The following is a 26,910-nucleotide window of genomic DNA, read 5'->3' on the forward strand; positions in this document are numbered from 1 at the left end:
AGGCAACAAAGCAGACAGCAAAGAGCACAAAAGGGCAAAGGTACATGAAAAGAGAGAACCTAAATTCTATCCTCTTTCTTTCAGATGCAGCTTTGTTCCTACGATTCACTTCCAACCGCACGGCACTCGGAGCTTTACTCACATTATCATTGTTCCCTTTGTTGTCCTCATATTTGGTCTCAATGTGGATGGAAAACTTGGGCAGGAAGGAGCACTGAAGGGAGGAAAAAGTGAGAAATAAACAACGTGTGAGTTTCTCTGTTAATAACTACATTGCTTAATGTCGTTTGTTCCAGGTCACATCACACACGAGGACAGCCCTTTTTCAGAGATTTTTAACATTTTAAGCTTCATCAGTCTGCTAAAGTGACAACATCCTGTCCTTTAGGTCAATATGTGTGCATGTAGTCTTACAGTAGCTCACTCTTTAACTTCGCTGCATTTTAGCTGCTCTGCTGAAAGCACAGGATGCCGACACGCTCAGATGCCAGATCAGATTAATGGAGAGGACTGTGTGTCTGACAGGGGCCTATATCTTGGGTTTTATTACACAAAACCAAAGCAGTAATGGTTATTCTCTCACTCCGGAGATTTAAAACCGCATCACACCTGCACACTTTAGTGTTTTTGTCCATTTTTACTGTCTTTAACCAAATTAAAGCTCAACACAATCATTATACAGTGTAGAAGGATGAATACTGGATACATGAGCTGTAAATGCAAAAGCCAGTGTTTGTGTTTATGCATGCCATCAATAAGTGATGCTACACATAGTATATTCACAGTGATGTGGAACGAGAGGCCTTATTGTAATTACTCAGCACAATTCAGTGGCCTTGTGAGTCTTAAAGAGAAACAAGAAAACTGTGCGAGGTGTGTTTGTGTGAGCGTGTCCCTGTGTTTCTGATACTGATGATGGTGACAGAGGATAAATGTCTACACACGTAAAGGAAGTCAACAGACTCCTTTCACAGCAGCTCTAACATGAATTAGTAGGTTAACGAGACTAATTTGAACCTACATCAGTAACAACTGACCTGCTGTTTCAAGTCAAACTGGTCAATATTAAAAAGGTGTTTGTCATTTACAGATGAACAATGAAGATATTTCTTTAAAACTTAATTTGGTGCTAGAAATAAATGTCTGAGACCATCACAGTGAGCAGTTTTTTCTTCAGTCACAGACGTGTGTAAAATCAAGCACCTCTCCATGCAGTCTGCCTTGTTGTTACAAGTGTGGTCCTGTAATAAGATGCCACCACTGCAACAAGTCAGCTGGTGAAATGTCTTCCATCTTAGATCGCAATCAGCTGTAAGTGATACAGAAACCATGGCAACTCAGCCACGAATGACTGCAGAGCTCCAAACCTCCTGTCGCATTAACATCAGCACCAAAACTGTGCACTGCTGGCTTAGTGGTATGGGTTTCCACATGGGAGAGGAGCTCCTGTAGGAGTAATGTGTTGTACTCTGCAGTCAGAGTAAGAGGTAACGATGTGACATGCATCCAAAAACACAGTAGCTGCTGCCACAACGCTCATATTCTTAAGGCTGTTAACTCAAGAAAAGTTTCACAGTTTCACATGAACTGGCGTGACCTCCCTGAAACATCCAGATGCTGCAGAGGCAGTTGCATAATCTCAGCGAGGCTAAAGAAATGGCCTGCTGCTGATTTTATATGTGGTTCACTGATGCATTCCTGCTGCTTCACACACACAGAGAGGCCGTGTGTGTGCGTGCATATGTGCATGTGTGTGTCTGGGCGGGCATGTCTTAGGGCATGTCTTCTTAATGTCCCGGTGCAAATCATTAGTGCTTTTTGTTGGCAACAGTCAATTAAACATTCAAACAGCTGAGAGCTGTGGGGTTTCTGTTAATGTCTTTAATGGAAAGTTCCCCTGATTAGCTCATATTGACAAACAGACTGGAGCAGCAGGGGTGCGGCTGTTGTTGAAGCAGGGATCTGGACGCGAATCTGAAGCTCTAACAAGTATGTTTGATACTCTCATGTCCTTGGAAGTATTGAATAAAACAATTCAATTCAGATATGAGTGTCTGGGCTCAATCATAGGGACAGACTGAGGAACTAATTTATCCGAAAGCAACTTGGATGATTTTTTTTTTCAGGATTTGTCCTGAGCTTCCACGTCTACCTAACTGGAAGTTAACTTCAGAACAGATCTCTGCACGCTGGAGGGATTACACTCCTTCCACAGGGATGCCTCGACATCTGTGTTACCCTTCACTGCCCGGTGCCATCAGCTGCCAGCAGCTAATGATGATTATTGCTGTCTCGCAGGTTCACTTTTAAAGCGACAGTTGAGACGATATTCATAATCTTAATTTCCATTTTTATCCCATTATTTGGGTGTAAATTAAACCTGATGTTTTTGTGTTATTCTCATTTTCCAAAATTATGCGCAGCAAAAAATCCCCAACGTCAAAAAGAGAAAGAGAGGTGAAAAAAACAGAAGGTAATAATAAAAGAGAATAAACTTTGTTTGGATTTAATCAAGGTATCAGATCACACTGGGGATCAGACGTGAAATTACATTTGTTTCCGATATGCATGGTGGTTTTGTTAAAGACTTCACTTGCTGTGACCACAATCTTATGAAAAAAAGGTCAGAATAATAAGATGGGCACATTTCCCTTTCTATTTTATTCTTGCATATATTCTTATATTCATATATACCTGCAATCACAACATGTTATTCATGGCAGTCATGATAACTAAAAGCTAGATTTGTGTGACTGAAGAGGTTAAACTACTTAAACAAACATAATGTTTCAAATTGAACTGAGCTATATGGTGTAGTGCCACTTGTTCTGGGTCCTGGGTCTTTAAATCTGAAGTTTTTTGGTTCTTAAGTTTAATGTTTGTTGTCATATTTGATTTTCATGTTCCTTTTTAGCTTCAGCTTTGGCTCTTTGTTCCTATTTTGAGTCATTTGTTGTGTTGATTTCATAGCAGACTTACTCTTCGTGTTGAGTTTAAGTGCACTATGGTGTTGTCGTTGTGCAAAGTTAGTCACTACACGTTTTTATTTTGGTAATCTTTTCTCTTTCTGTCTTATTTCTAATTTTACTTCCTCCTGTCTCATTATCCTTGATTAGTTTCACCTGTCTGTTCCCTATCCCCCTGATTAACCTTAGTGTATAATCAACTTTTATAAATAATGCTGTCTCCCCCTCAGTCTGTGTCTCAGTGTCTGTCCTTGCATGTTCCAAGCTTAAGCTGGATTCTTTGTACGCTATAAAGTAGTCCAAAAGTATTCACTTACCCATCCAAATTATTAAATTCAATCCTTTCATCAGCACAGTTGCATAAAATTAAACACCTAGGCATGCAGACGGCCTCTACAAACATTTGTGAAAGAATGGGTCGCTTTCTGTGAATTCCAGCATGGTACAGTGATAGGATGCCACCTGTACAATAAGTCCAGTCATGAAATTTCCTCACTACTAAATATTCCACAGTCAACTGTTAGAGGCAGTCTGCATGCCTAGAGTGAAAATGATTAGGTGCAACAGCAAATTAGCCTCGAAGCCTCGAAGTAGTGGCCCGTGTGAAATCACAGAGCAGGGTCAGCGGCTGCTGAAGCATGCAGTGCAGAGAGGTCGCCAACTTTCTGCAGAGTCAATCACGACAGACCTACAAACTTCATGTGGCTTTTAGATTAGCTCAAGAACAGCGCACAGAGAGCTTTATGGAATGGGTTTCCATGGATGAGCAGCAGCATCCAAGCCTTACATCACCAAGTACACTGCAAAGCGACGGATGCTGTGGCGTAAAGCCCATTGCCACTGGACTCTAGAGCAGTGGAGACATGTTCTCTGTTTCTCTTGTTCTAGGAAGTAAAGCTGAGACAGGTCCAGCTCAGTACCCACATTTCTGATATTTTCTAATATTAAAGTGCATATTTGTTCCCATGTATTTTGACAACTCACAGGAAGGACTTGGGTTAATATGGACATTTCTTCATGCTGTAAATGCCCTGATGATCATTACAACCAGTAAATATCAAATATCACAATAAAGTAAAGTATTACAACTGTCTTCTAGCAGTACATGCTGCTCAGCATGCATTGATGTCCTTGATACTGATAGTGTTGGGTGTTGTCAGAGATGTGCTGGACTCAGGGCTCAACAAACATAACCCGCTCCTCTTCTAACACTCACCCTTAAACTCTACAACACGAGATCTTCCAGGCAGCTGGTCGATCAAAGTGGTTTTGTGTGTGTATGAGTGTGTGTCTGTGTGCAGGTACACCAAAACTACTCACCGTGTACTCTGACCATATCATCAGCAGAGGCCATCAGTATAATGGATGGGAATGGGAGTTTGAGGCGGGTGGGGGGACAAAGGCATGAAAGAGAATGAGAGAGATAAGACGAGAGGAGAGAAGAAAAAAATACTTCAGTTCACAATGAAAAAAAAGAACCATTAAGCCTCAGCTCAGTAGCACTTCATTTCCAGTAAAAGCACATGAGAGGAGCCCATTTCACTATGATATTGCCCCATTTTTAAAAATCTGTGTGACACTGATTGTTTTTGACATGCACGGTCCTGCTGAGCACATATTTAGTCTGTGATATAAACACACTGTACATACAAAAATCCCAAATGCAATATGATGTTTACTGGTTGCCATCTATCGGTATTTTTGTGACATTTAGAGCTGTTCTAGCTCTGCTATAAGCTTTTTGACAACCTAATGCTATCGCTTTAATTTACACATTTGATAGAAAGCACATTACAGCTAATATTTTTAAATAAATCAAAGAAAAACAATCTGACAGATAAATACTGACACCTTCTTGGTGCCAAATTTATTTTGGAAATGTAAAAATGGAACGATATTACACTGTAGAAATTACCAGATGGTGAAAAACAACACTTCACAATGAAATAGGCCAAAAGAATTATCTTCCTAATGAAACAAACAGATTTCCCCAACATTTCATGCCAAATGTAGGTACTTATCTGTACATACTAAGAAAATGACAACCGAGTTTAAAATGAATCTTGTTTTGATGTGATGAAAGCAGTAAAGAAAAACGACACACTCGTGTCTTTGACGCAGCACAAGGCAGCACAAGGCAGCAGGTTACAAAAATCAAGATGTACATGACCTGCAAAAATGGCAACTAGCCAATCTGTTGTCAACTTTCTCATTTGAATAGCTCCGCATAGCAGGTGTAAAATGGCCCTAAGACTTTACTCAGCTCAGCTGGACGTTGTGTTGGTGCCATTTCGAACAGGCCAACAGAGGGCAGAGTGCCCTCTGGTGTGCAAACTATCTAATGTCATCACTCACAACATGGTTGAACGGTATTTCTCCCACATCTTCTTTACTTTTCAATTTTTCATTTATCAGCCCTACAAATAACAATACCGATATTGGTATTAGCAAATATCGGCCAACATAGCCTAGCTCTAATGTTGTGGTTGGAATTAAAGTGTGATTTTTATCATCCACACAACAGTGATGCTAATTATTGAGAACAAAAACAGGCAGATTACTACCTTTATGGCAGTGTTTATTCTAAATCTATTTGCTCTGGACAGAGTTGTGATCCTATATCATTGCACCAATTCTTCTAAATTCTTTTAGAGCAGACTAAGGCGTATAACAAAGCATTACCTGTGATAGTGTATGGGTAATAGTTCCAAGCCTTCTCTGTGACATAGAAGATCTTGGGGACCACTGCTCTGGCCCAACTGGGGAGCTTGCTGTCAAAGATAGATGAGTGGATAGGTTAGTAAAGTGAAGAAGAAGAAGAAGAAAGAGAACAGCTTAAACAAATAGTTTGTGTACAGCATGGTAGTCTTCTCTTAAAGTTTCTCCACTCTTCTTCTTTGGGCTATTATCTGGAACAGGCAACAAGAAGCATCCAGCTGTGTGGAGTCATAATGGAGGCTATACAGGGCAGCCATGATGGTCCCTTGGGGAAGTTGATTACACCCTGTACCCTGCAGGGGAGTTTCACCAGCGTTCATTGTGATAGATATAGAAAAGGGCATGGAAGGCAAATAGAGGAAATACAGGGGGAGGGCTATTACTCAGCACAAATGGATTCTAAATGCTGACAGCCAAGTAGCCGAGCACCTCATTGGATGTATAATCAAAAAAGAAGAAGAAGAAGAAAAAAAAAGATTGCTGCGGAAAGGGAACATCAGGGCTTTGGTGAGCTGGAAGGAAATTGCCATGTCAGAAATCTGAGAAATACACAAATTTACCAGTGAATACCAGTGAATGGGGAAGATTGACTTTTGAGACTTTGACATTTGGAACAGTAAGTCCTGATTGCCAATAGACGCCGAGAGAAAAGAAGGGTTGCAGACAGTCATTACTGAGTGCCATCAGAAAAAGTTCACTGCAGCCCAAATCACATTTAGTCCAGATTTCTGCTCCCTGAAAGGCAGACAATCAAAGCGCAGCAAATAGCAGCATAATTGGACTCAAAGTCATCATTAAGTTGTACCTTTCAGAAAAATTCTCTCTTAACCACTGATTATTTAACTCTCACATTTCCAATCTCTTCTCTTTTTCTTTTTCTATGTCTGCTAGATGTAAGTGAATATGGAAACGGAGCTGGTTTGTCACTAAAGCCATTTTACACAAGAACTTTGGATAATTTCAGAAGAATAAGATCAGGATATTTTAAAAGTTGTCCTTTTCCACGCTGGGCATGCAGCAGGAAACGCTCTGCTACTGGAGATACTCTGTTTTAGGAGAGGGAGCTGCCTAGATAGAGACAGCAGGAGGCAGGACACATGACGCCCACTCACCTGCAGGCAGGCAGAGCACTAAAATATTAGTGTTTGCAGAATACAACATTATGCATACATTTTACAAAAGGTGCAGGCAGGTTAAAGCAACTGACTAATGTCCCGTGTGACTGTGCTGGACATTTGAGTTCTCACGTGCACCTCTATTAGATAAGTCCAATCAATGCTCAGGGCTGCAGTGTGTATCTGCAAATGGCTTAAGACTCTGTATAAACTATGGGAACATGAGGCAGACAGTTTCCTTCAGTCCCCTTCTAATAACCTGTCAAACAGCCAAGGGAATGTCCAGACACAGCAGACTAGCCACATGTCCTCACACTGCCTTATTTGCAAGCCACACACACACACACACACACACACACACACACACACACACACACACACACACACACACACACACACACACACACACACGCACAGAATGCAGCTATAACATGGTAACAGGTGGTTTGTGGGTGGAGGGATGCAGGCTCCGCTCGGTGTCCGACAGCGACTGCTCAAATTATCCATCATTTACACTGACCTCATCTCTCTGTGCACACACACACACACACTATCACACTCGGCTAAACGCACACCACACTCTGCCCTCCTCTTCACTGAGTTTGTCAGTGACACTTTATATTTCCCAAAGGCCCACTTACTTGTCACTTCAGAGCACAAAAACTTCCACCTCAGTCTTCTTTGGTATTCTTCGCGCGGATCGCTTTTTATCTCACAGTCTGACTTTTGGCAGTGAGCGGCTCAATCTTGTCTCACAGAATCTATCTTACCAGAATAAGACTATGTGAAATAATAATAATAGAAAGTAACATTATTGCTTTACCTGCACAACAATTCAGTAAATTTTAATGGATTAATGGATAGACACATTTAGACATCGAGTTTATGTAATAGATTGTTCCAGTTTAATCTCTTCAAATACTGCATTGTTGGTGCCTTTTGGAGCTTTTTCATGATTATAATCAGGGCTTAAGCGGACCGGAAGGATCTGTAACAGTGAAAAACTGTTTCACAGAATCACATCCAGTCTTGTAGAAAAGTAAGTACAACCTTACTGCTTCAATAGGACCTAGGAGGGTATGGAGCAGCCAGGAGCTGCTAATCAAATGCACTTGATTTACTGATCATCAGCAAGTGAGAACCTCCAAAAAAGCAGTTTGTTGCTCTCGAGCATTTAGGTGCGTGTTAACACACCACAAGCCACAATCTTCCCAAGGAGTGAACATCCCAGTAAATTGCCCCAAGGTCACGTATTTTCCCTGGTCATACTATCCTCTATACATTGTACTGTAGTGTGTTTATATTCTAGTTCATTGCTGTTTTTCCTGTCTCTGTGTATTTCCATGTGTAGTCTGTCTTATTGCTGTGTTTGTATTCCTTTCTATCTCGCCAGTCATGCCCATGTGTCTGTCTGGTCTCAGTGTTCTGTTCTCTGGTTTCCTGGTTTGTCCAGTCAAGTTCCTACATGGTTTCTGTTTTATTTTGACAGTCCCTCTTCTTCTGTGCATGATGTTCGGTTTATCTTCCCCTGTCTTGTCAGCCAGATTCTATTCAGCTGTGTTCCCCAGGTGTGTCCACTTAGTCCTAATCCCCTACTAGTAAATACTGTCTGCCTCTGTTCTTTGTTTGGTCCTCCTTTATGGTGTGTAAATCTTTAGCTGGCAGGTTGTTCCTGTTCAGCTCACTTACTGTTTTTGGTTTTTGTATAATTTGCCTTTTTGTCAGCAATAAAATAAATCTGTGATTTTGAGTTATGTCAGTCTTCTGAGTCCTGCATCTGGGTCCACGTTCTCTTTGTCACACACCTATTCACATGACGCAGTCAGCTAAACCTGTCTTACTGTCAAGTGTTTTCTGTCTGTGAGGTGCCCACACTTGACAAAGACCAGACTTTGAATTTCACTCAAATTTATTTCTGACCAATTTCAGGATCATGCAGTCAATAAGGTAGTTAGATAGCTAGGTAGATAGTTAAATAGATAGATAGGTGAAAACCCGATAGCCCGTCTAGCTCAAAGTCTTCCTCACAGTGCAAAGTGAATTGTGCCTTGTTTGCTGTCCTCTCAGTATGTCGCACACGGGTCAAATGACTGCTGCATGCATTTTAAGGTTTACTAGGCACGCCCGCCCTTGATTGCTCTAATTCAGCTCACCTGGCGGAGCAGTGCACACCAGGCCGTGCTTAGTTGTAGATTGCACACAAGGTCCAATCAGCAGCAGCACAGAGCAGGTAGTGGGCAGGAGGAGGAAGAGAAGAGTAACAGCCACACCTACTAGGTCAGCGCGACACCTCCCACTCGATCTTTTCTCAGCACTGCCTAGAAAGATCGCACTCAGGTGGGCTGGTCCCTGGCTTGATCTTCCACCGGTAAAAGGACCACAAGACGCCGGACGTCCCGATGTAAAATGGTGCTCAGCTCAGGACTTCTGGTAGCGGATTTTGGACTCTGGACTGCAATGCTGGAACTTGGAGAGACCCTCACATGCACATCTCGAACGATCCCTCGTGGATGAACAGGTTTGGTCCAGCGAGTTGGCTCCAGGACCTCCAGAAGTTGTTGACCATGGTTTGTACTTCTTTCATCCCTCACATGATAGGGTCCAAACAAGTCGACAGATGTGAATTCGAATGGTGCAGCAGGATTTGACCTCTCTTCAGGTAAGTCTCCCATTACTTGCTTACAGGTTCTTGCCTTTGCCTTCTTGCAGATGATGCACTGGTCCGCGACCTTTTGGGCAATAATTCTTCCTCTGACAACCCAAGCCTTCTTTCTCATCCGCAGTGAGGTTCCTGCCACTCCATCATGTCCCTCGCTGTGTGCTTCTCTGGCAAGGAGGGTGGATAACCAGGCTTGGAATGGTAGAAGGGGAACGGCTTTACGGTCTTCTTTGAAGGTCTGGATTCTGCCACCACTGACGCCCTCTTGTGCTGCTAGGCAAAGGTCTCGAAAAGCATCTCGTCTCTCGTTGACTGTGAGGACACCCGAAGATGGTACTACCTCCCACTTTTCTTGGTCTCTGGTCTTGGATCTCATGAATTTTTTGGCAACCCTCCAGACCCACGCCACGGTCCCAATCAGCCTTCTCAGGTTGCTGAATCGCCTTTCGTCGATGAGCTGTTGGGTTGCTACTCCTGCCAGTGGTCTTCTCGACTCTACGTGTACTGAGTCCTGAGCTGCATTGGTGTGGGTTCTGGTAAGGACCGCAACAAAAGTCTTTTTCTGTAGCTTTGTGACCTTTTCTCGAGCTTGGGCAGCGACTTCTCCGGCAGATTTCTTCAGCCACTCATCTTCAGGAAGTTGGAGAAACTTTGGACCTGACTGCCACTCGGAGTCCTCGGTTAGGGCATTTGGACTGGCCCCTCTGGTGAGAATGTCTGCAATGTTTGCTGACCCGGGAATCCACCACCAATCTTGGACATCAGTGCTACTCTGGATTTCACCAACACGGTTTGCGAAGAAGGTCTGGAAACCGTAGCTCTCACGCTGGATTGCACCCAAGACGGTCTGGCTGTCGACAAGGTGGTACCATTTTTTGACCTGGATTCTGCAGTGTCTCTGGAAGTAGGTCTTCAGACGGGCAGCAAAGACGGCGCCACACATCTCTGCTTTAACAGGATCGCCTTTATGGTTGAGAGGCGTCAGTTTGGCTTTAGACTCTACTAGTCTCACGATGACACTATGGCTGCAACTCCAGCGAAGGTACATCACTGCGCCATATGCGTGTTCACTGCCATCAGAGAACGTGATGGCACTGGGCTCTGTACAGGGATCTGGTGGAGTCAGGGCTCTAGTGAAATGCAGTTTCTTCAGGTCAGCATACTCTTCCAGAAGCTTTATGGCGTCTTCTCGGAGACCTTCAGACAAGGCTGAGTCCCATGTGTCTTCGAAGCAGTGTTTTACTTTTGCTTCTTGGAAAGCTCTCCTTACCAGGATGGCACCCTTCTGTTTGACAGGAGTCACAAGCCCGAGTGGGTCATATAGGCCGGAGACTTGGCTTAGCAGTTCTCGCCTGGTGAGTGGATCAGGTGTTTGCTCTCTGACTTCTTCCCTGAGCAGGTCTTGACCAAGGTGCATTTTCCTCCTTTTCTTTGAAAAGTTCACTGCAACCATGACATGAAGTTTGTCATCATTGATGGTGTAGCCAAGGCCAAGGGCTTTGTTGTCATCTTCCGTCAGCTGGTTTGGCAGGATCATAGTCTTTGGCTCTGATCGAGGCAAATCTTTCTTTGACTCCTCCCTTCCACTTTGACTGGAGTAGACCCAAGGCTTCATGTAGAATCCTCCAGCTCTCAGGATGTGCTCGATGTTGGCTGTTAGGTGTCTCAGATGGTCGAGGTCATTGTGTGATGTCAGGATGTCATCGACATAGGCGTCTTCTTCCAGCACACGTTTCTCTTCTTTGAAGTGACTGAATGAGGGTAGGTTTGCAGTTTCTCTCATGGCGACTTGGGCTATGCAACCAGCAGGTTTGTCTCCAATGTTGACTCTTGTTATGGCATAGTCTTCTATGCCTGCATCTTCTGTGTCACGCCACAAGAATCTGTGCAAGTGGACTTCTCGATCTTCCAGCCAGACGGAGTTGTACATCTTGCGGATGTCACCAAGGGCGGCGTAGACACCAGCTCGGAACCTCAGCAGGACAGCTCTTATCAGGTTCAGGACATCAGGACCTTTGATGAGGATGTCATTCAGGCTGAGGCCTCTGTACTTTTGGCTGCTGTTCCACACCAACCTCACTGGGGTAGAGACTGAGTGTGGATTTGGCACGATGAGGTGGCTTATATACCATACTGGCCCAGTCCAACTCTGCAGGACTTCTTTGGACAGCTTCACTGCAGCTCTGCGGTTTACCATCTCATGAACTTGTGCAGCATAGGCCGTCTTCCACTCAGGTTCTTTAGATAGCTTCATCTCGGTTCTGATGAATGTTGCTTCTACTGCTTTCCTGTTATTTGGCAAAGTTGCTGGATCTTCTACCCATGGGTACTTGGCATGCCAATGCGGTTCACTGCTGTGGTCATCTTCAGTTGAATAAGTCAGGCCATTTCTCACGATCTCCATCTCCCTCTCTTCAGCGAGCGTCATTTCTTTACCTACTGGCTGGCAGTTCCCACAACGACACCCTCCACATCTCGGCTGGCAAGCGGCTCCGATGCTTTCCCACCTCCACTTCAGAAAGTCTCTGCTGCTGGTAGCTGTGGTGGATAGAGTCTCAGGGTGATCAGGATGTTGACAGGAAGCTAGGTCTTTAGTGAACTCTTGGTACTTGAATGCAGCAGCTCTCATTGATCTTGCAAAGTGAGTCTTGGAGGTGTGGGCCATCAAAGTGACTTCCTCAAAGAGGTCTGGATGCGTGCCCCCGATTGTCTTGCCAAGTGGACCGTCCCAGAGCACCAGGTCACCGATGGAGCGGATCTTTTGGGGCACCAGCTGGCCTTCTTTATGGCTGATTAGAAGCTGGATCTCTCTGGGTCTGATGAGGTCTTGGAGAGGGACGTCAGGGAAGATCTTCTGTAGCTTCTGAGGTCGAACATGTCTTTTTACTTCAGCAATCTTGTCAAGACCATAGCAGACTAACTGGTGAGGCTTTAAAGTTCCTCTTGAGGTGTTGACACGGATCTTGAGAAGGTAGCGCTTGGTTGCCACAGACACCTTCATACCTCCGACACCCTGGATGACAAGCATGACGTCTTCACTGCGAAGGTTGAGCTTACTTGCAGCTTTATGGGTTATGTAGTTTGTGTCAGATGCTAGATCAATTAGTGTCCCAATTCTCTGCCCATCATTGGCGATGACGTCAAGGAGCATCAGAATCACAGGGTACTCTTTTAGACCAGTCTCCTCCAGTAGACCTCTCTCTGCTGCCATGGAGTTGAAGACTCGTGATGAGACGTTGCAGAAAGCTTTCCGACACTGCTGTGCTAGCTCTGGCGATAGTTTAGAGATGAACTCTTCTTGAACCTCTGTGTACCTCCTCCCCTCAGCTCTCACCGGACCAGACTTGGGCGTTTGTGATAAGGGTCGTGGCAAGGGACAAAGAAGGTAATGATGCTTGTCTTTGCACTCTGGATTTCCACACAGGTAAGTCGTCTTTCTGCAGGGTCCGTCGTGGATCTCGAGACACCTCTTGCAGGCTCCAAGTTGCTGCACTGCATCCTTTTTCTCCTGTAACTTTGTGTTGGTTCTAAACCGTCTGCAGATGTAGAGCTTTCTCTTGTGTTTCGGGTCCCCACAGATGATGCAGCCTGCTGGATCAGTACTGGATTTGACTGACTTGGTACGGGCGTACTTTGTTGGGAACTTTGTTCTCTCCTTGGCAGGGTCGATGTCTCTCAGCTGGTCTAACTGCTCGTAGATGGGCTCTTGAGATTGGAGGTATGCGAGCAGCTTGTCGAACCGGTTCTGATGAGTCACAGCATTCTTTGGATCAGCAGCGTGGGTAAGCCAGTCTTTCTTTAGGGACTCAGGCAGCTTGCTCTCAATAGACTTTATTACTAATAGGTTCTTTATGGCGTTTGCTTTATCCAGCTCATTTAAATCATAGAGGGCCTTTTCAACTGCGTGGATAAGCTCTATTATTCTCCTAGGCTGGTTGCTACGGACAGGAGGGATAGCTTGAAGCTCCTCAATGATTTCAATGGCGATGGTGGCTTGATTTCCATAGCGGTTCTCAAGGACTCTGAAGATCTCATCTGCCGAGGTGTATGTGGACAGGCGCAGATCTTTGGCCACTTTATCATCGAGGCTATCAAGAAGTTGGAATTTCTTTACTTCCATGGACCCGGTTGGTTCACCTTGCTTTTGCAGAGCCTCCCATTCCTTCCGCCATCTGTAGAACTCACGCTGGCTGCCGGTGAACTTTGGTAAAGCTGTGGCTTTCAGTTTTATGGCTGCGACCGGGGCTGCGTTGCGGACTGTGACAACTGCTTGGTCGGAATCTCTTTTAATTCTCTCTGCTTTGATCAGGGCTGCCTTCCCTGACACCAGCTTTGGAAGGCAGGTTTCGAGCTCCACTAGTCGACGATCACAATCTCGCCTCTCAGCAAGTGGAGCCCAGCGGTTCCATGTCCGGTGTGCCTGCTTAGCTTTCTTCACCAGTTCTTCTAGATGGTGGAGCATAAAATCATATGCCTCCAAGGGTGTATCAGGCTGAGTAGATGAGACGTTCTCACACTCCATTTCTGCTGATTTTAGAGCAAGGGTCAGTTCTCTTTCACCATATGATGTCCACAGTGTCTCTCTGATCAGGTGCTTCGCCTCCTTCAACTTCTGCTCACATTCTTTCTCCGTTTTCTCGATGTCTGCTCTCTGTTGGCCCATCAACTCCGGTGTGCCCTCTGCTTCACACTGCGTGATGTAGGCGGCCTCAAGCTCCTCATTCACATCAATCACTTTGGAGCCCTCTGCTGTGAGTCTCTTGAAGGAATCCTGCAGCTCCTCTACAGACATATCCATGTGGGTCCTTCTTATATGGTTGGTGAGTGTGGAAAACAGTCTTTTTGCAGTGGTTCGCTCCATTTTCAGCTCTTCGAGTGACTTGGACTCAGCCATGCTGCTTTCTTGATTATTGGTTGGACAAGCAAACGGCAAGTTGCGATTTCCTCCAGGCCCCCAGGTGGAGTCTTCTCCGTCTTTGTGGTGAGCTTTTGTGGAGTCTTCACTGGTCAAGGCCGGTTTCTTTACTGGCCAGGCCGGTTTTTCACTGTCAAGTGTTTTCTGTCTGTGAGGTGCCCACACTTGACAAAGACCAGACTTTGAATTTCACTCAAATTTATTTCTGACCAATTTCAGGATCATGCAGTCAATAAGGTAGTTAGATAGCTAGGTAGATAGTTAAATAGATAGATAGGTGAAAACCCGATAGCCCGTCTAGCTCAAAGTCTTCCTCACAGTGCAAAGTGAATTGTGCCTTGTTTGCTGTCCTCTCAGTATGTCGCACACGGGTCAAATGACTGCTGCATGCATTTTAAGGTTTACTAGGCACGCCCGCCCTTGATTGCTCTAATTCAGCTCACCTGGCGGAGCAGTGCACACCAGGCCGTGCTTAGTTGTAGATTGCACACAAGGTCCAATCAGCAGCAGCACAGAGCAGGTAGTGGGCAGGAGGAGGAAGAGAAGAGTAACAGCCACACCTACTAGGTCAGCGCGACACTTACAGCAGGAAAATAATCCCAAGCAAAGCAGAAAATCTACAACAGAATAGTTGAAAAAAGAAGAAGACTCAATGTACTGCAATGGCCCAGTTAAAGTCTGGACCTTAACTGGACTAAAATGCTTTGTGTGAAATGCAAGACTTTAAGAGAGTTGGGCATATAAAATCTCTACGAAGCTAAATGAACTGAAGGAATGATGTGAAGAGGAGAGGACCAAATTCCCTACATGATGATGTAAGAGACTGATTAAGTTAGTTATTGCTTACTGAAGGTGGTTTAAAAAGCTACTGAACCATAGGGTTTACTTACTTACTTTAGTTTTTCACAGGACTCCATAGACTTCTGTGAAAATGTTTTTTTCGCCGCCTATCAGATTTCCCAAACTACAAATCTGATAGAAAGACTCATGAGTGAGTTCATTGTTCAAGTCATGTAGCTGGCATTGCTTTTAGCTGAAAAAGCATTGAGAGGGCTTCTTTACAACCTCAACACAACCTTTGTCAGGCATTCATGATGCACATGTCAGCAAAGTTGTGATCCCATTACTTTGAGCTAGCATCTGTAGCTAGTGCTATAGAAGTGGACTGAACATAAATAGATTACATAGAGTATTTTTTAAATGACATATAATTTCAAATCCAATGTGTTCAAACAACATAACAAAGAAGCCAACAGTTCTGTGCAGTTTGTATCAGTAGTCGTGTCCAAATTCATGGGCTGCATCCTCCTGAGGACCGGGCCTTCGCAATCTAAGTGGGCCGGGTCCTCAGACGGTCGGGTAGGCCGGAAGTAAACGGCAGTGAAATTGGACGGTCCAGCCTTCTGATTAACGTCACCGCTGTCTCGGTGGAGTTTAATAAACTCGGCCGTCTGCTCCTTGCTATGTACAATATAACAGTACACTGGCGTAAATTCTCGACCATCTCACACTTCTGTTTAATCAGTTTTCTGTTTGATGTTTAGTCAGCTGTATAAAAACCAAGGAGGAACCCACTCGGGGGATTAATAAAGTTTTATTTTATCTAATCTAATCTACTAACTTTAATCTCAGCCAAACCGATTTACTCACGAACAAACAAAACACTGAAAAAGCCCAACAATAACATTTTTAGGTTGTCTCAGGTACTTATATACTACGTTTAACCCGAGTAGCGAAAGTCCGCGGTGATCTGAAAATGATGTGCCGGGAGTTGTGCCGTTCTCGGCGGCTTCAGTGACCGTTGAGCTCCCGGCTAGCTATCGAGCTGGTGGGTAACAGACGTCTCCGACAACGTCGAAGCACTTTTCCAAATATGCGATATCTTGATAAACCGAGCAGATATTTGATGTTTACACAGCTACTTTCTCGCCTGAAAATATGTTAAAAGTTTATTTTGTGACCCAGAAAAATTAATAAGAGTAATTTTAAAACGTAGTACCGGCCGCCATTACCGGAAACTAGAGTTTGGCTGGGCCGCGCTATGAATTCTGGGATATGGTGGGCAAAGAAGGATACATCAGACCCATCCTCAAATTCGGAGAAAATGAGGACCTATTTGTCGGCTGCATTCGGAGCAGCCTATGAATTTGGACAGCCTTCGGCGCGTCGCTGTGACGTAATCGGTCTACAAATGCGGCCTCAGGAGGAGGCAGCCCATGAATTTGGACACGACCAGTGTGTCTGCTAGCTTAAGTTAAACTCTGTATTTTTCATCTCACAAGTTATTATTTGATGTATATCCAAGTGATTTTTCCCCCACAATGCGCCTTGGGATTTATCCACGTGCAAAATCCCACTTTAGCCCCTTTTTATGTATCTGGCAAATAATGTTGCTTGCTATGTGGTTAACTGGACCAGCACTCTTTAGTACTGGTAGAGGTATTGGTATCATTGACAACATACATTGACAACAAGGTCACTTCTGACTCAAAAGGAGTACATTTTTAATATACAGTCTATGCTTACAAATGTAACGACAGCCTCAAATTAGGCTGTTTTCTTTTTGCTTATTGTTTCAGTCAACTTAGTAAATTTAATTAAAAAACAGCCATGAATTGTTATAATTATATGATACATTAATATGAGACATTGCAATCATAAAATCAAAGCATCTAATCTATTCTGTCTGTATGTAATCCTTTATTTTAACTTGAATAAGTGAACTCAGAGAGTGGCCAGTATTTTTAAGTAGATACATCACAGTACTCACACAGCAACAAATTCAATTCAATTTTAATTTACATAACAGAAAATCAAATCCTCAATTTCACGCTTATCAAGTTCAACAAAACACAGGAACAAAGGACTGAGCCAGAAAATGGGCCTGAAGAGAAAAGGTATGGTTAATTATATTTTTCACTTTTTTCATTCCTGAAACGCAGAAGCAACAATTAGCACCGCTCTCTGGATTTTATTATATCTGATATTTGACTCATTTGTAACCACTTCTATTTAGCTTTTAATTTCAGCAGCGCAGATCATTAGACATGTCACCAGTGGCTAATCGTGTGTTAACGTGCTGAAAGAATGAGTTCAGTGACAGCTATGCAGAGGCAAATAAGTGAGCTTGTCTTTAACTTGTCAAATCAGCAGCAGCTTAATACATGGAAACTGCTTCAATGCTGAGAATTATTATTGTCAGAGAAAGTGCTAGACAGTCAGAATCGCCTTTTATTGTCCAAGAATGGGTACACATACAAGGAACTGGGCTCTATCTTTTTCTTGGCTCTGCGCATTAACAGAATAGACAACACGGACAATAGTAACATGACACAGACAATAACTACATATATAGTGTATTTATATTTATTTGTAAAATGGTGCTGAGTGCAAAGCCTTTAGAAAATCTATGGAATAAATACAGGATAGATCATTGGTTACTATATATACAGTATATAAGCTATATACTTTAAATATATACATGGAATTTGACAGTATATATGTTAGTATATAGGTTTGTGCAAAGGTGTACAGATATGTGCAACAAAATAAGAGTATACCCAGCATGCTGTGGTTCATCAGTCGATATGTTGGATGTTTAAGTAACATAAAGCTAAAGTTAGAAGCCCTTATGAAAGTGATTTAGACGTTTGCTCAGTAGTTTATAGTCCAAATACTTTTTTATTTATTCGTTTTTTCAAGCCCACTGTAGGTGGGAAAGGACACTCACTTGTTAAGGTAGATCCGTTTCTCTGTGAACTGGCCCGATCCGTGCTCTGGGTCCTCATAAGGCTCATTCTGCACCACCTCCACACCTTCTCCGCGTTCACTCTGTTCATGACTGTGTTTGCTGATCATATACAGCTGGCCGATCCGGTACTGAAAAACAAAGGAGGACCAAAAAGAAAAAGGAGACTTTATCAAATATAGGGAGGCAATTAACATTTTACACATCTGAATTAGCATGCTGATGCGGCCAAAGTTAATGGAAACAAAATCTTCTTGGTGAAAGTCCAGGAACTGACCCAATCGTCTGATTTTATGGAAGCCATAAAAATAAATGCGGGAGAGAAAATACCAGGATTACAGCACCTGCACGTTCCTGACACCTGGGGGCAGTCACCATAGCAAAAGAAAGCTGCTGGATTAGGAGCCGTCTGCAGCACAGTGATAAAGGCCTCGTGTCAGGTCAGGACCAAGTGGCACAACAATAGTAACAGTGGCAACAGACAGTTACACGACCCCATCCCATGGTCCCTTGTGACACATCAGTCAGCACGCACAATCCTTCACTCATCACTCACTGACCCACTTGGGCCTGTGACAGTGTCACTTTTGGCCACCTTGACAGACTAGGTGGAGGGGGTTGTCACACGGCAACTATTTTCCATATATTTGGAAAACGACGAGCACAGGAGCGAGAATTTCTAACTGCTCATGGGACTATTTACGCGCTGGGGAAACTGATACTGCCCTGATGGTGACTTATGTCGCACTGATGGAATGCCAAGGGCTCATGCAGGACTCTATACACACCCACAAACATCCACCCACACACACACACACACACACACACACACACACACTGCTCCAACCAAGGATAGCTGTGTTAAGCTAATGGAAAATAGGATCGTCTGGGCTGTTGACTTGTGACTCTACATCCAGCCACATAAAGCAAGGAGTGGAGTGGAGTGAAATGTGATAGTGTAGTGGAAAAAAAAAACAGAGCTCATGTATACCAGTAAACTTCTTATATCACAATGCCAAATTTTTCCATCTGCTGACCATCAGAGGAGAGCAATGAGCTGTGACAGAGAATTCCCAGCTGAAATGTGGATGGCTGTGAGTTTCTGACAGCACAGCTGTTGGAGTCTGGCATAGTTTTTCCACTGCAATGACACAGTAACAGACCAGGCATAATAGATGGGGAACCTGTATTTAGTCACACACAAACACACGAGCCTGCCCACATTTTGAGCTCTTCTTGCAGCTGATATGGTAATTAGCACATCAAAAGAGGCAAAGAATGAGCTGGTTCCAGTTTAAGAGATGTGAATATTTGTTGCTTCTTTTCATCATACGTGCTAGCTTATACTGCGGGATTTCGGATCGTTGCTAAGAGAAAAAAACAGGAGAGCTACTTGGACTTTGGATTTCATCAGACATTTGAGTTTTGGTGTCATGTTTTGCAGACAAAGGACATCAAAAGCAGGCTGAGTAACTGAAAATGAACCTTTTACTCAGATTGATGTCAAAGTCCAAAAAACAGAGTCTCACCAGGAAACTAATTGAAAGCCAAAAGTCCAGAGCACTAAACGGGGAGCGCACACAAGGGTGCTAGTGTAGACAAGGAGTAGACAGGCATATACAGTGAGATTTTGCAGATATGTGACCGCTTACCTTGTGACATTAACTTGACAGCCACTTTGTACGGGACAATCATGGTGACAATTTAAGATCAAGTGAAAAAGGTCCTGTTTACACAGGTTTAGACACAGATCCTTGACCATCTGGCAACCGCTGGTCGTAAGGGAAAATAAAAGCTCACCAACATGTTGTAAGTGGTTGCTGGAAATGGATGAAGATTACCAGGAAAACTAATGCTAAAGCTCCAGTTACACAGGCCTAGAGACCAGTTAATGACCCCCATTTCCCCCTAGAAACCCACAGAGATAGATAGATAGACTTTTATTATCATACAGTCTATACATCAACATTACAACAAAAATAAGTTGCCTGGGTCAGAATAGTGCAGTGTAACCTGAAGTCCAGTCCAGTTGAAGTCCATATGGGATATGCGAAAACTGCAAGGATAACCTGTCCCTAGTGAAAAATGTGTATTCCACATGAATTCCCATGCGTATTTCACTCGCAGATTGCTGCAGTTGCCTGTAGTTTTCATGGAAGCGACAGGCTTGTCCACAGAAACTGTCCAGCTATACTGTCCAAGCTGTAGTGAAACTGTGAAAAAGTGCAACACAAACCATTTTACCTCCACAATTAAAATTGTGCCTTTTTAAACATGTTGGCTGCAGCACTGAGGCACAACTTCTACTATGAATGCAAAGCTTCTCCTTTTCTGGAGAAAAAATAGTGTTGCATTTTTTTCCAGGAATTCAATATGTCCAGTTTCTCATAATGCCTCCTTTGTTTCCTCATCTGTGTTTGTCAATGTGTAATTTCCGGGTCCTAGTTACGGTCTGTTTATCCTCTTGTCTTCACCCGCTGTGCACTTTTCCGCTGACATCAAACAACTGTTTTTTTTAGATTTATTATCTTGACTCCTGCATCCTGTTTTTGGGTCCTTACGTTTAAGTAAGTCTGTCAAAATTTGTGCATAAAACAACAAGGAATAATGTGATTCATAAAAAAAATCTTACTGGTTAAAGCTGGCTGCTTCGAGTAATGAACACACAGAGTTAAGTTCTTCATGGAGCTTTTCCTTGTCTGTTATCTAATTGTTTCATCTGTACAGCCTGCTAATGTTGAGCTCAGTGGAGCAGTCAGCAGTTGAAAGGACACATATTTTCCCCATGATTTAAAAAGAGACCAAACACTTACATTTAGCAGTGATGTAACTGAATGTTTAAATAAGACATCATTAATGCAATATAACAGAATGCTGTGTTGTCTCTTTGTATTGTCTCAAATTCAATTAATGCAAGTTTAAACAATTGGATCAACAGATATATACTTATGTATACTGCAGAAGTCTTTACTCACTCCTCACTTCTTTATATTTTGCTTCTAAGCAGTTAGACTTTCCTGTATTTTTTGATTAAGTGGTCCTGTACAGTAGCTTTCCAGGCTTTCTGAAAAGGTTTTTCTTTGGATATTGGCTGCTTTTGGACTCATTTTAATTTAAAAACATGCCATCATATGCCGAACATATTTCATGACCAAATCAACCCACGATAACCAGTTTACAAAAGTGTGCTATTCATTTAAAATACAAAGAAAACCTGAGAGATTCTTTTGTCCAGTCTATGACATGAAATCCAGCATTCCGACACTGAGGCAGCTAAAGAAGGATAAAGGAGATTGTTGTACATATCAAAATATTCCTGTTGTAGCTGAAACATGAGAGATGGTTGAAGAGCCGACATAAATCTCCACGCTGGATGAAAAACATCAAGGCAGAGTGCCCACTCAAGAGGACCTCTGAACATCCCTCCCATCATACTGATGACTAGCAACAGTGTATTACCATTAAGCACCATGTTTTCTGTTTCCCTCTTTGACTAATTTGGGTTTGGACATGTTGTGTAAACAGCCCGGCCATTGTGCTCCCTGCCAGGCATTGTATCCGGCTCGCTGTCTGCTGGCTACCTGAAAGCTGCAGCTGATGAATGAGGGGCTGCTTTTCATTGTTGTCTTTGGAAATCTCGCTCTAATGACTAGAAGGGAGAAGTGGCCCTTGCCTTGGTTAGAGTGGCCATGAATAATCTCTTTTTATCTCTCTCTTTCTCCCTCTAGAGCCTCTGGGCAGGATCAAGGGTGACAGCAAGGAAAAATATGAGCTCTCTTCAGCTGAGGTATACTTTCTTTTCTCATGTGCCCTTTGATTTATCTGCCTTCTTCTCCTATTTACACCTCCTCCTGTCTCATTCCTCTTTACCTGGTCTCCACCTATACACTAAAATCCAACCTTTTACTTTCTGAACTCCTATTCTTGCTCACCTCCAAACTTTGCTCTTAGCTCATTACCTGGTAAAAGCCACGTAGAGTTCAGTCACCTTTGGCACTCAAGTAATGGAAAACTTGAAATTAAAGTAGTGGACCGTGATTGCTCATGGAGCTGCTCCTGGTGCTGGTGGCAAAATTTCTTTTTTTTTGGCCAGCATGACCCAAGAAAATGGAACAAAATTACAGTAAAAGTGCAGCACGAATCGTGCCTTATTGTACATATCAAAAGAATAGAGCTGAGGAAGAAGAGGGCTGCAGTAGGCGGGAGAGATGAAAGAACTCTAAAGCAAAAATTTGACTTTTTGAGCTTCTTTTTCCTTAAGAAGTTTATGCTTTAGAAATGCTGATAGGTGGATTTTGCTACCTTCGGACAGAGCGAGGCTAACTGTTTCATCTTGTTTCCAGTCTTTGGCTGGCTGTCTGTGGTCATGCATTTAAAAGACAGAGTATATTCATTTTAAGATGAAAGCATTAAGCCTTTTACTGTGATCACACTCTGTGTGTGTCTCTCTCTGGTTTTTTGGCTCCCCGCTCTAACGCAACAGCAGGTGTTGGGGAACTGTGGTCATTGTGCTACAGTGTGCTACTGTAAGATAAGGACACACACAGACACAATTACACTTACACACATGAGACAATACCGGGCACAGTGCTAAAATGTAATTAAAATTCAACCACTGACAGAGTAATTGCTGCTCACAGCGCTCAGTATTCTTGGATAAATGACTGCGCTCCTGTCGAGATAAATAGCTTTAACTTTTATGTCCGTTTCTGGGTGTGCATGTGTGCATCTGGACACATGCCAAAGAAGTGGATTTGCTTTTTGTAAACTCATCTAAGCTGATCAATAAAGCCAGATTTTATATATTTATAGAAAATTATCATTTCATTTCTTACAGTAATGGTATGAAAAGCTTTAAACTCTTTACTTGTGAAATCCATCCATGTTGTTCTATCTCATCTGCAAGGTTCAAGGTTCAAGGTTCTTTATTTGTCACATGCATAGTTATACAAGTATAACACACAGTGAAATGTATCCTGACACGCTCCTCAACATGTGCAAAAAAAGGGGGGGGGGGTAGAGGAATAATATTATAAATATATATATATATAGTATATACATTGGCTGAATGTGCAGTAGTAGCAGCAAGCAGGTGAATTCTGTACATTAATATGAATAGACATCTGACTATTTTACAGAATGGACAATATAAACATATTTAAAGTTAAAGGAATTGAGTGTCTGGAGGAGAGTCTCAGTCAATTATAGATGATGTGAGAGGGCGGGTGTGTGTGTGTGTGTGTGTGTGTGGGGGGGGGGGGGGAGGTTTAGGGCCCGGATGGCTTGAGGATAGAAGCTCCTCTTGAGTCTCTCTGTCCTTGCCCAGATGATGCGGAACCTTCCACCAGATTGTAGAAGTTGGAACAGTTTGTTGCCAGGATGGGACGGGTCCTTCAGTATCTGCGTTGCTCTAGTCCGGCATCTCCTGGTGTAGGTGTCCTGAAGCGGGGGGAGAGCAATCCTGCAGCAGCGTTCTGCTGTACGGATCACTCTCTGGAGAGCTTTTTGGTCCTTCACACAGCTGTTTCCAAACCACGATGTCATGTTCTGTGTGAGGATGCTCTCCACAGCGCCTGTATAGAAGATCCTGAGGATCTTTGGAGAGACCCTGAACTTCCTCAGTTGTCGTAGGTGATACAGACGCTGCCTAGCCTTTTTGGACTGGGCCTGAATGTGGGCAGCCCATGTCAGGTCTGAGGAGATGTGGACGCCAAGATACTTAAAGGACTGCACCCTCTCTACTGGAGCTCCATTAATGATAATGGGCTTGTAGTCTCTGTGCTGACTCCTTCTGAAGTCCACCACCAGCTCCTTGGTCTTGCCGACGTTCAGCTGGAGGTGGTTGTCCTGGCACCATGATGCCAGATTCTTCACTTCGTCCATGTAGGCCGCCTCATCGCTGTTGGAGATGGCACCCAACACCACTGTGTCGTCAGCAAACTTCACAATGGTGTTGGAGCCGTGGGTGGCCACACAGTCTGAAGTGTAGAGGGAGTAGAGCAGTGGCGAGAGGACACACCCCTGTGGTGCTCCTGTGTTGATGGTGATGCTGTCGGAGACACACCTACCCACCCTCACCACCTGAGTTCTGCCAGTGAGGAAGTCCAACACCCACGCACACAGACGGCTGTTGAGTCCCAGATCCCTCAGCTTTGTGAACAGTCTGCTGGGCACTATTGTGTTAAACGCTGAACTGTAATCAACAAACAGCATTCTCACATAGTTACCCTGTTTCTTGTCCACGTGGCTGAGGGTGGTGTGCAGGACGTGGGCGATGGCGTCCTCAGTGGATCTGTTGGGTCGGTAGGCGAACTGGAGCGGATCTGTGGTGTCTGGGATGGAGGAGGAGATGATGTTCTTCAGCAGCCTCTCAAACACCTTCATTACTACCGAGGTCAGCACAACTGGCCGGTAATCGTTCAGGGATGAGGGTTTGCTGTTCTTGGGCACCGGGATGATGGTGGATCTTTTGAAGCATGTGGGGACCACAGACTTCGCCAGGGACTCGTTGAAGATGTAAGTGAACACACCTGCTAGCTGGTCAGCACAGCAGCGCAGCAGACGTCTGGCCCCGCCGCTTTCCTTGTGTTCACTCTCCTCAATGCCACTCGGACGTCATGCTCCGCGATGCTGGTCACCGGTCTCTCGCTGATGACGTCACTGTCCTCGGTAGTCAGGCGGTAGATGGCATTAGCCGCCTGGCTAACCTCGAAACGGGCGTAGAACTGGTTCAGCTCATTGGTGAATGCAGAGTCGGCGTTGATCGGCGCAGTGTCGCTGGGTTTGTAGTCCGTAATGGTGCGTAGTCCGTGCCACATACTCCGTGTGTCGCCCTGGAGGAAGCGGGACTCCACACGCTCCCGGTACCGGCGTTTAGCATCTCTCACCGCGCGCCGCATGCCGTATGAGGCCGCTTTGTAGGCGCTCATATTGCCAGTGGCGAGACCCGCGTTGTAGGTGGCGGTCCTGGCATTTACTGCAGCGCGGATCGATCTGTCCATCCACGGTTTCTGGTTTGGGAATGTGGTGACTCTCGCAGTGGGGATAATCTCCTCCGCTAGCATATTGACGAAGCATACTGCTACTTCCGTAAACTCGTTGATGTCGACTGCGCATGCTCTGAACATGTCCCAGTCGACGTCGTCGAGTGCGTCCTGTAGCGTAGCTTCTGATTCGGCAGACCACCGTTTCACCTCCCTCGTGGTTACTTCTTCCCTCCGTATGTTTTGTTTATACTGGGGAATGAGGAAGATGGCGTTGTGGTCAGACTTCCCAAAAGCCGGGTGTGAGACAGCTTTGTAGCCCTGCTTGTATGGTGTGTAGCAGTGATCCAAAATTCGATCCCCCCTCGTTGGACACGAGACATGCTGGTAAAAGTTTAGCATGACTTGTCTGAGGTTCGCTTTATTAAAGTCTCCTGCTACAATGAGGGCTGCGCCCGGATCCTTGTTTTGAAGCGAACTCAGCACATCATGTAGTTCGGACAAAGCCATACCTGTGTCCGCTTGGGGTGGGATGTAGACCACCGTGGCGATGACTGAGGTGAACTCACGGGGCAGATAGAAAGGGCGGCACTTAATGCTCAGGAATTCCAGATGTGGCGAGCAGCTGCTGGAAAGAGTAGAAATGCTCCTGGCATCACACCACTTTCTGTTTACCATGAAGCACACTCCTCCACCTTTGGTTTTGTTCGACTCTGCCGTTCTGTCCGCGCGGAGCACAAAGAATGAATCCGACGGAGTTACGGCCTGGTCCGGCACGGTGGGGGTCAGCCATGTCTCCGTGAAGCACAGAATGTTGCAGTCCCTCATGTCACGTTGGAAGGTGACTCTTGCTCTTAGGTCATCGAGCTTGTTCTCCATGGATTGTACGTTGGCCAGTAGGATACTGGGCAGTGGTGCGCGATGCGCCTGCTGTCTCAGTCTGTTCCTAATGCCAGCACGTTTCCCCCGGCGCTTCTTTGTTCTACGCCTCGGATGAGCGGCCCGTCCTTTGTTGTTCTCCGCGCCGCGTAGAATCTCTGGCGGCCAGGATGGGTCAGGTTTAAAAGTGTCCAAGATTAGATGTGCAACCTTGTCACCGATGTTTACAAGTGATCTGCCGTCGTATACTATAAGACTAGAGGATTTTGGAATGTAAACCAGTGCAAAAAATAAGTAAAAAACAAGAAAAGTGGATAGTCGGAGCGGAGCGGTCAGGAAGGCGTCTGGACGTGGCCGCGCCATCTTGATAGCACATATGGTGGATGAATTATTATAGCATCAGAGGGCACATGCAGATATAAACACCCTCTGTCAGCACACAAACACCGGCCAAGAAAAACATTTTCAAAATGTACATGGAGATGTATTTAATGATTCTGGCAAACGCTGCTGCTAATTTATCAAACCCTGCCTAACAAATATATTCAAACTTGGACCACAAATGCTTTCAGCGCTATGAATAACTAACAAGGCATTTTTAAAAACAACAGCTCTTCCCTGAGGTCACATTCTCACCGCTTAATGGTCACATCAGCAACCTCTTTGCGACCAGGACAAATCTGTGGCTGTCGGACGACTGCAGCACTTTTCGCTGTTAGTGACTCATTGCAACTGGTCACCCAGCGGCGGAGCGTGCAACAGCCTGCATTCTCTGGACAGCCATTTTTCATGGCAATGTAACTACACGGGCAATTGCCTTGCAGCCTGGCATGTTGCAGTCAGTCAGTCTACATTGTTGAGTAAAACTCATCTGTGATGAGCATCTTTGCAGTAGGAGAGTGACTCACTTGATGACCACCTGGTTGT

The 26,910-nt window shown here is 44.4% G+C and overlaps 1 protein-coding gene across 1 annotated transcript in view; it reads right to left on the minus strand.

Moving 5' to 3' along the window:
* pitpnc1a (phosphatidylinositol transfer protein cytoplasmic 1a) overlaps positions 1 to 26,910 on the minus strand; it is a 68,824-nt gene that overhangs the window by 7,424 nt on the left and 34,490 nt on the right. The window contains exons 2-5 of the mRNA XM_063471726.1: positions 18,104 to 18,252; positions 5,649 to 5,737; positions 4,287 to 4,294; positions 143 to 214 (exon numbers count right to left, since the gene is read on the minus strand). Of these exons, the coding sequence (XP_063327796.1) occupies positions 143 to 214; positions 4,287 to 4,294; positions 5,649 to 5,737; positions 18,104 to 18,252 (318 nt within the window). The remainder of the gene's footprint in view (positions 1 to 142; positions 215 to 4,286; positions 4,295 to 5,648; positions 5,738 to 18,103; positions 18,253 to 26,910) is intronic.

Source organism: Pelmatolapia mariae, linkage group LG4 (assembly GCF_036321145.2).
Source record: "Pelmatolapia mariae isolate MD_Pm_ZW linkage group LG4, Pm_UMD_F_2, whole genome shotgun sequence".
Classification (NCBI taxonomy): Eukaryota; Metazoa; Chordata; class Actinopteri; order Cichliformes; family Cichlidae; genus Pelmatolapia; species Pelmatolapia mariae.